At 40.9% G+C, this 15,737-nt stretch overlaps 1 protein-coding gene across 1 annotated transcript in view; it reads left to right on the top strand.

The window, feature by feature from the left end:
- uxs1 (UDP-glucuronate decarboxylase 1) overlaps positions 1-15,737 on the top strand; it is a 61,297-nt gene that overhangs the window by 23,715 nt on the left and 21,845 nt on the right. Inside the window, exons 10-11 of the mRNA XM_057853091.1 lie at positions 7,902-8,021; positions 15,452-15,495. Of these exons, the coding sequence (XP_057709074.1) occupies positions 7,902-8,021; positions 15,452-15,495 (164 nt within the window). The remainder of the gene's footprint in view (positions 1-7,901; positions 8,022-15,451; positions 15,496-15,737) is intronic.

Below are 15,737 nucleotides of genomic sequence, written 5' to 3'. Positions count from 1 at the left end.
AAGCCCTACAAAATGACCTCCAGCAGGCCACTGGTGTGAATGTTTCTGACCAAACAATCAGAAACGGGTTGCATGAGGATGGCGTGAGGGCCCGACAAGTTGCCCATCAAGCAACTCATTCTTTATGCAGAAAATAATTAAATTACACTTCACAGAGACAGTGGGGCAAATAAGTATTTAGTCAACCTCCAATTGTGCAAGTTCTCTTACTTGAAAAGATTAGAGAGGCCTGTAATTGTCAACATAAGTAAACCTCAACCATGAGAGACAGAATGTGAAAAAAAAAACAGAAAATCACATTGTTTGATTTTTAAAGAATTTATTTCCAAATTAGAGTGGAAAATAAGTATTTGGTCACCTAAAAACAAGCAAGATTTCTGGCTGTCAAAGAGGTGTAACTTCTTCTAACAAGGTCTAACGAGGCTCCACTGGTTACCTGTATTAATAGCACCTGTTTTAACTCATTATCGGTATAAAAGACACCTGTCCACAACTTCAGTCAGTCACACTCCAAACTCCACTATGGCCAAGACCAAAGAGCTGTCAAAGGACACCAGAGACAAAATTGTAGACCTGCACCAGGCTGGGAAGACTGAATCTGCAATAGGTAAAACGCTTGGTGTTAAGAAATCAACTATGGGAGCAATTATTAGAAAATGAAAGACATACAAGACCACTGATAATCTCCCTCGATCTGGGGCTCCTTGCAAGATCTCAACCCGTGGCTTCAAAATGATAATAAGAACAGTGAGCAAAAATCCCAGAACCACACGGGGGGACCTAGTGAAGAACCTACAGAGAGCTAAGACCACAGAAACAAAGGCTACTATCAGTAACACAATGAGCCGCCAGGGAGTCAAGTTCTGCACTGGCAGACGTGTCCCCCTGCTGAAGAAAGTACACGTCCAGGCCCGTCTGCGGTTCGCTAGAGAACATTTGGATGATCCAGAAGAGGACTGGGAGAATGTGTTATGGTCAGATGAAACAAAAATAGAACTTTTTGGTAGAAACAGAGGCTCTCGTGTTTGGAGGAGAAAGAATACTGAATTGCATCTGAAGAACACCATACCTACTGTGAAGCATGGGGGTGGAAACATCATGCTTTGGGGCTTTTTTTCTGCAACGGGACCAGGACGACTGATCCGTGTAAAGGAAAGAATGAATGGGGCCACAGTGTTTCCCACAGGATTTTAGGAGACTGTGGTGGGAGGGTCTCTGACCAGTGTTTCCCATAGGATTTTTTGAAACTGTGGTGGTGGGCTGCATCGGAGTCGGACAGCCTCACCATGTCGTGCCCCGGCGAATTTTTTTTTTTTTATTCATTATTTTTTTCCCCCAAGAAGAACCATAACAAAGATATATTTGAAATATTTCATTAGGTAGGCTAATGTTATAGCTCTCAGCTACGGTATATGTATGTAAAATGCGTAGCTGATTACAGCTACGTTACCCTATGTAATAATGCGACTTTTCTTCTCGTAGCAATAGTACGACTTACATCTCGTAGTGACTCAGGGTTGGCAACCCAAACTGTTGAAAGAGCCATATTTGACCCCCCCCCCAAAAAAAACTGATACAGTATGTCTGGAGCAGCAAAAAATTCAAAGCCTTGTACAAGCCTTATAATTATCAATACTAGCTATATTAGCCTACTATAAAAATGACTAGGTTGGCTAGAAATACATAATTAGCCTTCATGATTAAATGTTTATTTTCCCTGCAGTGGATCCTATAGCGCACCACGTGACTACTCTGTTGTACGATGCCACCACAAGTTTAACTTCATTACAATATTAATGAATTGAAAGAATGTTTGTGTCATGTTTGTCCTCCTAGAAATCCTATTAAAACAAAAAATATATTTCCCTCCTCCATCTTTTTCCATAAAAAAAAAAAAAAAAAAAAGCAGCGCTAAAGAGCCGCATGCAGCCCGAGAGCCGCGGGTTTCAGACCGCCGTCGTAGTCCTCCTTTTTCCTTTTTATTTGACCCTCGTAAGTACTACATTACCACAACAATAACAGCCCTTCTGTCAACTGACCCATTTACAGGACTGGGGGAATTCTAATAGCCGTGTAAAGAGTTTTACTTGATTCGGTGAGAAGGTGAATAGTAGAGGTTAGATCGGGTCGGGTCGGGCCCACAATTTAAGCATTCACGTTCGGGTCAGGTCGGGTCGGGCCGCCATGCCGGACTAATAAATTATTTAAAAAAAAAAAAAAAAAAAAAAATGGAGAGCATGCTCTCTGTATTGCGCTTTTGCTTGTGCGTGTGCACGAACGCCGTGGCGCCGGCCGCTTTTTCTTCTTGTCCTCCCGCTGCACGGCCGAGGCGCCGCCCTCTCTTGTTCCCTCTCCTTGTCAGAGAGGCGCGTCCATGTGAGAACAATATCCCACACACTCAGAAATATGTTTAACAAACTTTCCCAGCGTTATTTCGTTGTGTGAATGCTTTGATAATTCTAAAAAAAATATGTAGATTATTTAAACATTAAGAAAACTTGCGTTTTTTTCTGCCAACTCGAAGAAATGAAAATAAATTGCTGCTGCTGCGTTTTTTCCGCGTCACAAAAAAAAAAAAAATAAATAAATAAATAAATAAATAAAATGGAGAGCATGCTCTCTGTATTGCGCTTTTGCTTGTGCGTGTGCACGAACGCCGTGGCGCCGGCCGCTTTTTCTTCTTGTCCTCCCGCTGCACGGCCGAGGCGCCGCCCTCTCCTGTTCCCTCTCCTTGTCAGAGAGGCGCGTCCATGTGAGAACAATATCCCACACACTCAGAAATATGTTTAACAAACTTTCCCAGCGTTATTTCGTTGTGTGAATGCTTTGATAATTCTAAAAAAAATATGTAGATTATTTAAACATTAAGAAAACTTGCGTTTTTTTCTGCCAACTCGAAGAAATGAAAATAAATTGCTGCTGCTGCGTTTTTTCCGCGTCACTCAAAAAAAAAAAAAAAAAAAAAAAAATCGGGTTTTTCGGGCTCGGGCCTGCAAATCTAGTTAAGTGATCGAGCTCGGGCCGGGTCGGGCCTCAATACCAGCGGGCCGTGTCGGGTCGGGCTGGATTTTTTAGGCCCGAACTAGGCTCTAGTGAATAGTTTTTTCCCCGGAGTTCGTGAACTAAATTTCCACACAAACGCACATCGAGGTACCATTAACTTAGCAAGGAGAGGTGTCAGTGTCATTTTTCGAGTGTCCCAGAGCTCGCGAAATTGGGGGGTGCGCATTTATCAAAGTTTCGTCAGCCGTAATTTGTCTGAAGCTGGCGCGCCGGTGTTGTGCCGAAAAATAGCCCCTCCACGCGAAATGTCCCCCCTGACGGGAGCGCCCACGCGTCACTCGTACAAACAGCCTTTTCTTACCAATCGATGGACACGGAAACGACGTTCTTGTACCGTGAATATGCATCATTTTACTCTGCTTGAACTAATAAATATTTTACTGGGACCAACGCTCTGAAAATAGAGCAAGGCTTTATTTTGGGCCCCGCCTCTCCGCGCAAGTTCAATCAAAGTTTGCTTTACGTCCAAGACGGCCGTCCACCGCTCACTTTCGCCGAAAAGTCCGATCCAAACTATTGTAATGCCCCGGATATGGGGAAGAAGGAGAGAAGTCTGTATTTGCTTACCCACTTGATTGTGGTAACAATAATACAGAAAAACAATAACAAAACTAGGCCTGCAAGCAGGACTGAACGGGCCCTCGCAATCTAGCGCAACTCGGACGTCATGCAGCTCGGACAGTGTGCAGGTCAGTGTGGTGGCAGATCGTCCTCTCTAATCATCTCATTAGAACCTAACATGCGCGAAAGTTGCCTCTTTACATTCACACACCTAAGAGATAAAAACCCCTATTGGACAGAGGACTACAAAAAAGGAGCGAATAAAGGGTCATCACAGCAACAGACAGAGACATGTGGACATGGGCCGTAAAATAAGTATTTTAAAAGGTCTTGAAACTACAATGACTAACCTGAAAAGAACTGGACATATATTTTAAAAAATGAGTGACTTTCTATTGCCACTAGTTGGCGCTGTAGGGTTGATGCAAATGACCCCTACAGGACCCTTCAGACTATGACTCAACAAGCACGATATGTTTGGCGCAGATATGTTGTAGAAGTTATGACTGTTCAAAACTTGTGGTGAGACGAAATGGCTTCAGTCATTTTTACTTCTCCTGTTGGACCCTTCTGCTTCAACCAAACCTCAGTATTTTTCATCAGGCATCTGAACACATGTCTTAAGGCTCCCCTGATGCAGGTTTGAGGTGAATAGATTTTTTTTCCTTGGGGGAGGAGCCTGTTTCGTAAAAAAGGCATTTCCTGTTCCCACTAGGGGGCGCTAGGCCTAATGAGTAATATTTCAATGCACTCGTGTTAAGGGTGGGATCCCGCACATACATGCCAGATATGAAAAAGATTGAACGTTGTTTCAAGGAACTATGAGTCCTTTACTGAATTTGTCATTTTGCCGAAAAAATGGCCGACTTTGGCACCACGCCCAGGTCAGACCCATGAATGAAAACGCACCATTTTGAAAAGTTTAGATTTCATATGTCTCCTGAATTGTCTAACCAATTTTGAAGATGATCCAACTGATTCCCTCTGTGACAAGGTCTCAAATGTGCCCCCTGTTAATTGATAAAAATTTCACATTCGATCCAAAATACCCGATTTCCTGTTGGGTTTGGAATATGGGTGCAAGAGACTTTTTGGAGCAGTTTTGCACAAGGTATCGACTCCCCAAATTTCATTGCTCTACGTTAAAAAAACCTAATAGGAAACACTTTTTTAAAAAATTCAAGGGGGCGCCACTGAGCCATTTTGTTAAATTTTTTTGTAACGTTGCAAGATTATCGAAATCCACACAAAGCCGCATGTATGTGCAAAATTTGGTGAGTTTTCGTGCATGTCCAGGCCTCCAAATGTAAACTGTACTTGAAATGGACAGAAATTTCACATTCGATCCAAAATACCCGATTTTCTGTTGGATTTGGAATATGGGTGCAAGAGGCTTTTTTGAGCAGTTAGGCATAAGGTATCTACTCCCCAAATTTCATTGCTCTAGGTTGAAAAAACCCAATAGGAAAGGCCTTTTTTAAAACTCCTTTCTGTCGCCACTAGTTGGCACTGTAGAGTTGATGCAAATGACCCCTACAGGACCCTTCAGGGTATGACTCTCAACAAGCATGGGAAGTTTGGCGCAGATATGTTGTATATCTGCTGAGTTATGACTGTTCAAAGTATTTTGCGAGACAAATTGTTGACGATCATTTTCACTTTCATGTTTGGACCCCTCCGCTTCAACGAAACCTCAATATTTTTCATCAGGCACCTGAACACAGGTCTTAAGGCTCCCCTGATGCAGATTTGAGGTCAACAGATTTTTTTCCCTTGGAGGAGGAACCTGTCTCGTAAAAAAAGGCATTTCCTGTTCTCACTAGGGGGCGCTAGGCCTAATGGGTAATATTTCAATGCAGTCCTGTTCAGGCTGGGATACCGCATATACATGGCAGATATGAAAAAGATTTAAAGTTGTGTCAAGGAATTATTAGTCATTTACTGAATTCGGTGTTTTGCCGAAAAAATGGCCGACTTTGGCACCACGCCCAGGTCAGACCCGTGAATGAAAACACACCATTTTAGAAACTTAAGATCTCATATGTCTCCTGAACAGTCTCACCAATTTTGAAGATGATCCAACTAACTCCCTCGGCGAAAAGGTCTCAAATGTGCACCCTGTAAATCGATAAAAATTTCATATTCGATCCAAAATAACCGATTTCCTGTTGGGTTTGGAATATGGGTGCCAATGCTTTTTTGAAGCGGTTTTAGACAAGGTATAGACTCCCCAAATTTCATTGCTCTACGCTGACAAACCCTAATGTTATAGGCCAATTTTAAAATTTCAAGGGGGCGCCACTGAGCCATTTTGTTACATTTTTTTGCAACGTTGTTAAATTATCAAAATTTACAATTTTCCGCACGTATGTGCAAATTTTGGTGACTTTTCGTGCATGTTCAGGCCTCCAAATTGGCCGTTTTCATTTGCCCTGAAAAATAAATAAATAAATAAATTTAAAAAAAAAAAATCCTTTGCAAAACAATAGGGCCTTCGCACGCCTAGTGCTCGGGCCCTAATAACAGCGTGCTGCTAAGACATGCGACCGCTATCTCTCGCTATCTCGCTCGTTCTCCCATTCTTCCTACTCGTTCCCCTTGCGTCTCTTAAATAAATAAATAAAATACTACTCTAAAATGCTACTCTACTACCCGCGCGCGCTCTCGCGGGTAGTAGAGTTGAGTGGGCTACAGCTGTGTAATCGGCTGACTGACGCATCTGATTATTATCTTCTTTTTTTTATTCGGCGGGGGGGGGGGGCAAACGAGACTGTGGCGGTCGTTCATTTGTGGGAAACACTGGGGCCATGTATTGAGAGATTTTGAGTGAAAATCTCCTTCCATCAGCAAGGGCATTGAAGATTAGACATAGCTGGGTTTTTCAGCACGACAATGATCCCAAACACACGGCCAGGGCCACAAAGGAGTGGCTTCGTAAGAAACATTTCGAAGTCCTGGAGTGGCCTAACAAGTCTCCAGATCTCAACCCCATAGAAAATCTGTGGAGGGAGTTGAAAGTCCGTGTTGCCCAACGACAGCCCCAAAACATTACTGCTCTAGAGGAGATCTGCATGGAGGAATGGGCCAAAATACCAGCAACAGTGTGTGAAAAGCTTGTGAAGAGTTACAGAAAACGTTTGGCCTCCGTTATTGCCAACAAAGGGTACAGAACAAAGTATTGAGATGAACTTTTGGTATTGACCAAATACTTATTTTCCACCATGATTTGCAAATAAATTATTTAAAAATCAAACAATGTGATTTTCCGTTTTTTTTTTTTTTTTTTTTTTTTTTTTTTTTTTTTTTGCACATTCTGTCTCTCATGGTTGAGGTTTACCCATGTTGACGATTACAGGCCTCTCTAATATTTTCAAGTGGGCGAACTTGCACAATTAGTGGTTGACTAAATACTTATTTGCCCCACTGTAAGTAAACGCAATAAAATTCTGATTATTTACCATACATTTCAGGCTACAAAGCTCACCTGATTGATTATAAGTTGCCTTAGTGCATAAATGCAGTGCATTTGTCTTTTTTTTCGTCTTTAAACATTTTAATGATTCTTTTAATTATTATTTTATTTGTGGATTTCAAGAATGATGAATGTTTATCTTGAACATGTTGCTGGAGCTGTATAACATTCAGGTACAAAATAGGTTCAAGGTATCACACATCGAAAAACATTTGCCTTTGTTAGTGACTGTAATATATGAATGCATGAATTATGGCAAAGTAGTTTTTTACTGTTTCTCAGTTCTGTATGAGTCAACTTCTATGACCTTTTCAACACCTTGCTCCAGTTGTGTCTGCTCTTTTTTCACTATGCTGAATACATTTAGTTACCCATCCGCAGAGTTTCAAATTCCCCATTCAGTCGAGAACATGCTGCATAATTTTCATGTTTTTATTCATGTTGCTCAGCCTCAAGTGTTGATATCGCACTGCACAGGGAGAAGGTTGATCCATTAGGTCCCTCCATTGAAGGCCAAGGTTTTTCAAAAAGAAGGAATGAGAGCGTGTGGCCTCATTTTTTTTGTGTGTGCGGCGTGCGCCTGTGCATAATATTGTCCTCTGGGGCAAATTACACTTATGCAATTTCTATTCAACTTTTATTGGTCTTTTGGTTTGTCAAGGCTCGCATTTAATTGAAATAAGCTGAAAACGCTTCTGCTGCATTATCGCTGAATAGAATAGTATAATAACGATGGAAAAAACTCAGGTAATTGGCAACGGTGACGCACGTTTCAAGGGATTTACTGTATTTTCTATTCTTTCAGGAAGGCGTAGAAGTGAGAGTGGCGAGAATCTTCAACACTTTCGGCTCCCGAATGCACATGAATGATGGACGAGTTGTTAGTAACTTCATCCTGCAGGCTCTCCAGGGAGAACCACTCACTGTAAGAGTGCCCCTCCTTTCCACCAAGAAAATGTTATTCTAGTATGTATCCTACTAGTGAAGTACATTAGATTCATGCTCAGCGGCGTAACATGACTTGACCTTTGAGAAGTTGAACTACATCAATATAATAGGCATTCTGCTCATTATGACAAAGGCATGGAAAGTAGAGTTTAGAACTTTAAAGAGATATTCGCCTAAACTATTGAGAATATGTCAAAATGGATGCTTTCGGGCTTCAGTTTTAATTTGCTTATCAGAAGACAGGTAGATTTTATCAAAAGCTAGCACTAATGCATATACAGTGATCCCTCGCTACTTCATGCTTCAAACTTCGTGCCTTCAGTCCATCGCAGATTTTTTTTTCCAATTAAAAATAAAAATAAAAATAGATAAATAAATGGCGGAAAACACTCAGGTGACTTGAAGTTCCGCTCTGAGACCCCCACTTTCGCCAACTTTCAAAATTGTCCGATATGCATGTGTGATACGTATATAATTGGAAAGCTTAAAACATCAATTTTCTGGGGCAAGAAAAATTTTCAACAGAAGGGCATTTAAAAAAATTTTTAAAAAAATAGCGAAACCCTATTTGGATGTGAGAGCATGAAAGCAGAATTAAAGACGCCATGACTTTAACGAGATTTTATCGCGTACTTACCTTGTTTCGATCCAAAAACTACCTGTACCATGTATCGCTGAGATGGCTACAGATGGATTTTGTGGGGATTTTATGGGTGAAACATGGTAATATAACAAGGGTCGTGATGCAGAAATCGCAGACATCAAGGAGTGGTTGAGATTTTCTTTTTCATGTATTTACCCTTTTAAACATTTTTTTTTCAATTTTTCTTTGTTTGGATCGTTTATATATCATCTAACACAGGGGTGGGCAAACCGGTCCTTGAGGGCCGCAGTGGGTCCTGGTCTTTGTTCCAACTGATTCAGCACAGACAGTTTAACCAATGAGGTTTCAGTGGAAACAAGAAGCACCTGACTGCAATCAACTGATTGCACTTGTAAGATACCAGATTGGTGAAAAGTTGTCCTCATGATGAGTATGAACAAAAACCCGCACCCACTGCGGCCCTTTGTGGAATAGTTTGGCCACCCCTGATCTAACATATCGGAGAAAATGCGACAGTAGCAAAAAAAAAAATACAATAAAGCGATAGTTATGAGGTAGATATCCGTGACTTTTTTACAGACGCCATTTTTTTCATTGCGACGTCATTTATTTAAAAGTTTAAATATGCGAGTGAATAATTTTTTTAAGTTTTTTTTTTCTAAACGAAATATTAGACATCAGTTAATGATTCTGAGCTAAAAATGACATTTTGAATAATATGATTAATTACCTTCGTTTTATGGCTCAGTTGAAACAAAAGCGGCTGCGCGACGTCTGTAAACGGGGGTTTCCAGGGTAAAACGGACAAATTAAAAATAGCTTGTAGGCTTAATGCGCCATGAATCTGCTATGGCAGCATATAGACATATTGTTCTATCAAACACAACAGGTCATTTGGCTTAAAATACAGCAGTTTATTCTAAAGAGGAGTGCAAGAGCAGAAACTGCTTTTTCAGCCTTGTCCGTTTATCCGCCATATATATGGCGAAGAGAGAAAAGAACTGTTGTGTTTGATAGAACAATATGTCTATATGCTGCCATAGCAGATTCATGGCGCAATAAGCCCCCGAACTATTTTTATTTTGTCCATTTTACCCTGGAGACCCCTGTTTACAGACGTCACGCAACCGTTTTTGTTTCAACCTACCCATGAAAAGGTAAGTAATCGTATTTATTATTCAAAATGTTGTCATTTTTAGCTTTGAATAATTTATTGATGTCTAATATTTAGTTAAAAAAAAAAAAACTTTAAAAAAATATTCACTCGCATATTTTAAACTTTTAACAAATTACATCACAATGAAAAAATTGGCGTCTGTAAAAAATTCACGGATATCTACCACATAACTATCAATCTATTGTATTTTTTTTTCGTTACTGTTGCATTTTTCTCAATATTTTAGATGATAATCGATTCAAACATAGAATTTTTTTTTTTAAACGTTTAAAAGGGTAAATACATGAGAATGAAAATCTCGATTATTCCTTGATGTCTGCGATGTCTGCATCGCAACCCTTGTTATATTACCATGTTTCACCCATAAAATTCCCCAAAAATCCAGCGGTGGCCATTCACAGCTGTGCCTTGACACTCGGTGATACATAGAGATGTCCCGATCGATCGGCATCCCGATCCAATCACGTCATTTTCAAAGTATCGGAATCGGCAAAAAAATATCGGCCATGCCTTTTTTTATTGTTTTCTAATTGTATTTAACGTTACAGACATAATATGTTACACTCATCCAGTCTTTAGTTAAGACTTAAGGTAGGGTTCAGTGACGGGATCTGTCGTTCACTTGAGTAAACGAATCCATTCCGGTTCGTTCAGTAAAAAGATTCGTTCAAACGAATCGTTCAACGAATCGTTCGCCCCCCTCATCTCCCTCCCCGCCCAAATGAATCGTTCGGTTAGTGAACGGGAAGTGACGTTGCCGAACGAATCACCAAAGACCGCTTCGCAGTATAACTGAACGGGAAGTGACATTGCTTGGTCCCTCCCTCTCTTGCACATTGACCACTCGTCGTAGTTTCAGAAATGAGTGACAGGCGATATCATTCTGCTTTCACAGACAGCCTCGTCCCCCCCCCCCCCCCCCGCTGCTGCAAAAGCGAGGGAGAACTTCCGCGTCATCTGTCCTAGTTCTATGGGCTCAAAGTCATGGCTCGTGCTTGCATTTCGATTTAGGACACGGGGAAACATTTTCCTTTTGAGGGGGAAGTGGGGGTTTGGGGTCGGGGGCGCACGGACTTTTTTTAGCATGATCTTGCTCACATATACAATGCTGCTGCTACCAGCCAACGCGGCATGCTTGCTGTCACGAAAATAAAAATAAATCTAAAGTTTAATTTCTAAATATGGAACGACCAACACATCATATTTACCTCTCGCTCTGTAGTATTTTGGTTTTTTTATTATTAAGATGATCGTATTGAATTTTTGCACTGGTATTAATAAATAAAATAATCCGGTTAGCTCCCCTGTCGTCCCCGCATCTCAGATCGTCAAATGCTGACAAGAAATAATTGTTTGCTCTTTATGATGTCGCCTTTCTACTCTCATTAGTCTGTTAAGAAAAATGTAGACATATTGCAACATCTCCCGTGTCCGCGCGCTTTGTTTTTGGGCGCTTGAGTAGCACATGATGGACGGATTGACATAATTTGTCAAACCAACCGACACCCTCTGACACGAAAAAAAAATAAAACACTCGGGAAAAAATTGACATGTATATACAGTTTTATTGCAAATCAGTATTATGGTTATCATACTAAATATTCTTTTTTTTTCTGTGCACATATGAGGTAAATATCGCTGCCATGAAGCCTCCATATAGTGACAGTTCTCTGCCCGCTTCACTGCCGTCACGCGACCGCAGCTCAGCTTTTGCTTGCCTCGTAGCTACGCGTGTTTTAAATTACTGTAAATTTGATAGTATATCGTCATAGGTACAGTCCCGAGTCTGTTGAGAAAAGTAGAACACTAAACCATGCTCGCTAGATTTGTGTGGTGTTTTTGTCAGTTTGAGCAGCATTTGATAGGCTCCAAATTAACAAATATGTGACAAAGTCATTTCCTTTCATTTTATGACTCGTTCACGGCATAGTCTTTACTGGAAAGTCAAGTTAGCAGCAAGCTAGGTCAGGAACCGGAGGACCGAATCACTGAACGGGAAGTGACAAAACTCAGTCTTTCCCCCCTGCCTGCACGCTGGCTGCTTATTGGCCACACGTGGAAATGAGTGACAGACGCCTTGATTCTGTTTCCGCTCCCTCCCCTGCCCGCGATGAGGCTGGCATCTGATTGGTCGTGTGCGATGTCAGAAGACGCTGCCGCTTGTTCAACGCCCTCCCACGCAGCGAACAAGCACCACCAACTTCATAGAACGAATCAGTGCAGATGGTGATTAGTTCGGTCTCGTTCACCCAAACAATTCGTTCAAAAAGAACGAATCGTTCGCGACCGATACAACACTAGTAGGGTTATCAAATTTATCCCGATAACGGCGGCAATTAATTTATTAAAAAATGTCTCACGTTAAAATATTTAACGCAATTAATGTATGCGCTGCACGACCCTCTCACTCATTGTCGCGCTAAATTTGTAATGACACCGTTTTACCTATATAGAGAGATAAAAGGCAGCGCAAAATGAGTAGAGTGAATTTTGGCAGCCTTTGGAGCCCTTTTTCAATTGGCTAAAGCCTTGCAATCCCTCTCCCTACGATTAGAAAGATCATGGGAAGCAATGTAGGGAAGCAAGGTGGCAATTGATCTTTGTCTTAACACCTTAAGTTATTTCCCAACGCAGAGGAGATATATCAATTGGTAGCACGACACACAGTCATGGTTCCACTTCCCATCATGCATTTGGGATGGCCACAGTATCATTTACTGAAAGCTCAACAAATACACTAGATGGCAATATTTAGTCACAATATACAAAGTCACAAGTCTTTCTATCCGTGGATCCCTCTCACAGAATGTTAATAATGTAAATGCTATCTTGAGGATTTATTGTCATAATAAACAACTACAGTACCTATGTACTGTATGTTGAATGTATATATTAGTCTGAGTTTTATTCATTTTTTTCTTAATGCATTGCCAAAATGTATATGATCGGGAAAAATTATCGTGAATGATTGGAATTGAATCGGCAGCAAAAAAAAAACATTCGGATGGGGAAATATCGGGATTGGCAGATACTCAAACTAAAACGATCGGATCGGGAGCAAAAAAACATGATCGGAGCAACCCTAGTGATACATATACATGGAGTTTTTGGATCAAAAAGAGGTAAGTACGCGATAATATCTCGTTAAAATCATGGCGTCTTTAATTATGCTCTCGTGTGCTCTCACCTCCAGTTAGGGTTTTGCTGTTTAAACTTTCCAATGATGTATCACACATGCATAGAGGACAATTTTGAAATTTGGCCAAATTGGGGGTCTCAGAGCGGAACTTCAACTCACCTGAGTGTTTTCCGCCGTATATGATATGCATGTACAGTATATGTATTATGTGTATATGTATAAGAAGTTTTTTTTTTTTTTTTTGGGAAGAAAAGGTGGAAAAAACATGTCTTATACAGTTGTGGTCAAAAGTTTACATACACTTGTGAAGAACATAATGTCATGGCTCTCTTGAGTTTCCAGTTATTTCTACAACTCTGATTTTTCTCCGATAGTGATTGGAACAGATACTTCTTTGTCACAAAAAAACATTCATGAAGTTTGGTTCTTTTATAACTTTATTATGGGTTAACAGAAAAAGTGATCAAATCTGCTGGGTCAAAAATATACATACATGGATCTGAAAAAGCAAATCATTGGCTTGAACAAGTCAGGAAAGTCACTTGGAGCCATTTCAAAGCAGCTGCAGGTCCCAAGAGCAACAGTGCAAACAATTGTTTGTAAGTATAAAGTGCATGGCACTGTTTTGTCACTGCCACGATCAGGAAGAAAACACAAACTATCACTTGCTGCTGAGAGAAAATTGGTCAGGAGGGTGAAGATTCAACCGAGAATCACCAAAAAGCAGATCTGCCAAGAATTAGAAGCTGCTGGAACACAGGTGTCAGTGTCCACAGTCAAGCGTGTTTTGCATCTCCATGGACTGAGAGGCTGCCGTGCAAGAAGGAAGCCCTTGCTCCAAAAGCGGTACCTTAAGGCTCGACTGAAGTTTGCTGCTGATCACATGGACAAAGATAAGACCTTCTGGAGGACAGTTCTGTGGTCAGACGAAACAAAAATCGAGCTGTTTGGCCACAATGCCCAGCAATATGTTTGGAGGAGAAAAGGTGAGGCCTTTAACCCCAAGTACACCATGCCTACCGTCAAGCATGGTGGTGGTAGTATTATGCTGTGGGGCTGTTTTGCTGCCAATGGAACTGGTGCTTTACAGAGAGTAAATGGGATAATGAAGAGGGAGGATTACCTTCAAATTCTTCAAGATAACCCAACGTCATCAGCCCGAAGATTGGGTCTTGGGCACAGTTGGGTGTTCCAACAGGACAATGACCTCAAACACACATCAAAAGTGGTAATGGAATGGCTAAATCAGGCTAGAATTAAGGTTTTCGAATGGCCTTCCCAAAGTCCTGACTTGAACCCCATTGAGAACTTGTGGACAATGATGAAGACACAAGTCCATGTCAGAAAGCCATCAAATTTAACTGAACTGCACCAATTTTGTCAAGAGGATTCAACCAGAAGCTTGTGGATGGCTACCAAAAGCGCCTAATTGAAGTGAAAATTGCCAAGGGACATGTTACCAAATATTAGCGCTGCTGTATGTATGTTTTTGACCCAGCAGATTTGATCACTTTTTTCTGTTCACCCATAATAAAGTCATAAAAGAACCAAAGTTCATGAATGTTTTTTGTGACAAAGAAGTATCTGTTCCAATCACTCTATCGGAGAAAAATCAGAGTTGTAGAAATAACTGGAAACTCAGGAGAGCCATGACATTATGTTCTTCGCAAGTGTATGTAAACTTTTGACCACAACTGTATGTATCGTTATCCAATGCTTAATCTCAATAAATACATTGAACACACACACACACACACACAAAAAAAAAAAAAATTAGGGAGGGGGGGCTACTTAGCGGTTTTTCGACTTATTGCGGTGGGTTCTGGGTCTCACTAACCGCGAAAAACGAGGGATGATTATTTACAAATCAAGTAAGCCTGAAGCTTAACTGTAGTAGCCTGTCTTCAAGCTGCTGCAGGGTCCTACCGTCAGTCAGCGGCGACCGCATCTGCCCACACATATGGCTGATCAAAATCCTTTTTTATCGCCTTTTTATTGTTAATCAGCTGTTGGCCGATGTTTGAGAAATGTTCATATATCTGTCATATATATTGGCCGACTTCTATCAACAACGATAACAGTAGTAGGACGGATTACATTACACCGCTACTTACTGCTTATTCATTGAAGTACTGACGCAGTGACATAGCTGCAACTTTGCTTCTTGGCGATGACAAAACAGACCTGTTCAAAGCACAAGCATCCTAGTTCATTTGCTGAAAAACGGGTAACTGAAAAAAGATTCCTGTGGGAAGATGCGATTCTTTAAACAATTTCTTATCACTGGACAAACATGACAGAATTGTCTTGTAGTAGCAGCAAATTATATTGGCCTTGAATTTAGGTGAATGTAAAACGCAATTACACCAGGGAGTCTGATCACGGCAAAAGTAATTAACTGATATTCTTGTACCGGTAATGCATTTCGTGATGCAGGGTTACGCACCATGTGGCGCCACATTAATTAAGTTCCTGTTTTTGTGCTAGGTTTATGGCACTGGTTCCCAAACAAGAGCTTTCCAGTATGTAAGGTAAGCATCGAGTTTCTTCTGTAGTTAAATTGTTTGGCAGGTTCACTGAAATGGGCATATGTTGTTGTCAGTTCCACTTAAAGTCTTGTTGGCAAGCCACGTAACAACTCAATTTAGAAACAGTTTTACTTGTAAATGGGTTCTATTGCATTAATTTCTTCCGAATGTGAATGCCGCTGAGGGCTTCATTGGTGTTCAATTTTCTTTAAGCGTTACTGGCATTAACTGGCTGAAATGTCATG

This window comes from Corythoichthys intestinalis, chromosome 12 (assembly GCF_030265065.1).
Source record: "Corythoichthys intestinalis isolate RoL2023-P3 chromosome 12, ASM3026506v1, whole genome shotgun sequence".
In the NCBI taxonomy this organism is placed as follows: Eukaryota; Metazoa; Chordata; class Actinopteri; order Syngnathiformes; family Syngnathidae; genus Corythoichthys; species Corythoichthys intestinalis.
Note: the sequence above shows the minus strand (reverse complement) of the source record. Positions and strands in the feature narration are given on the sequence as shown.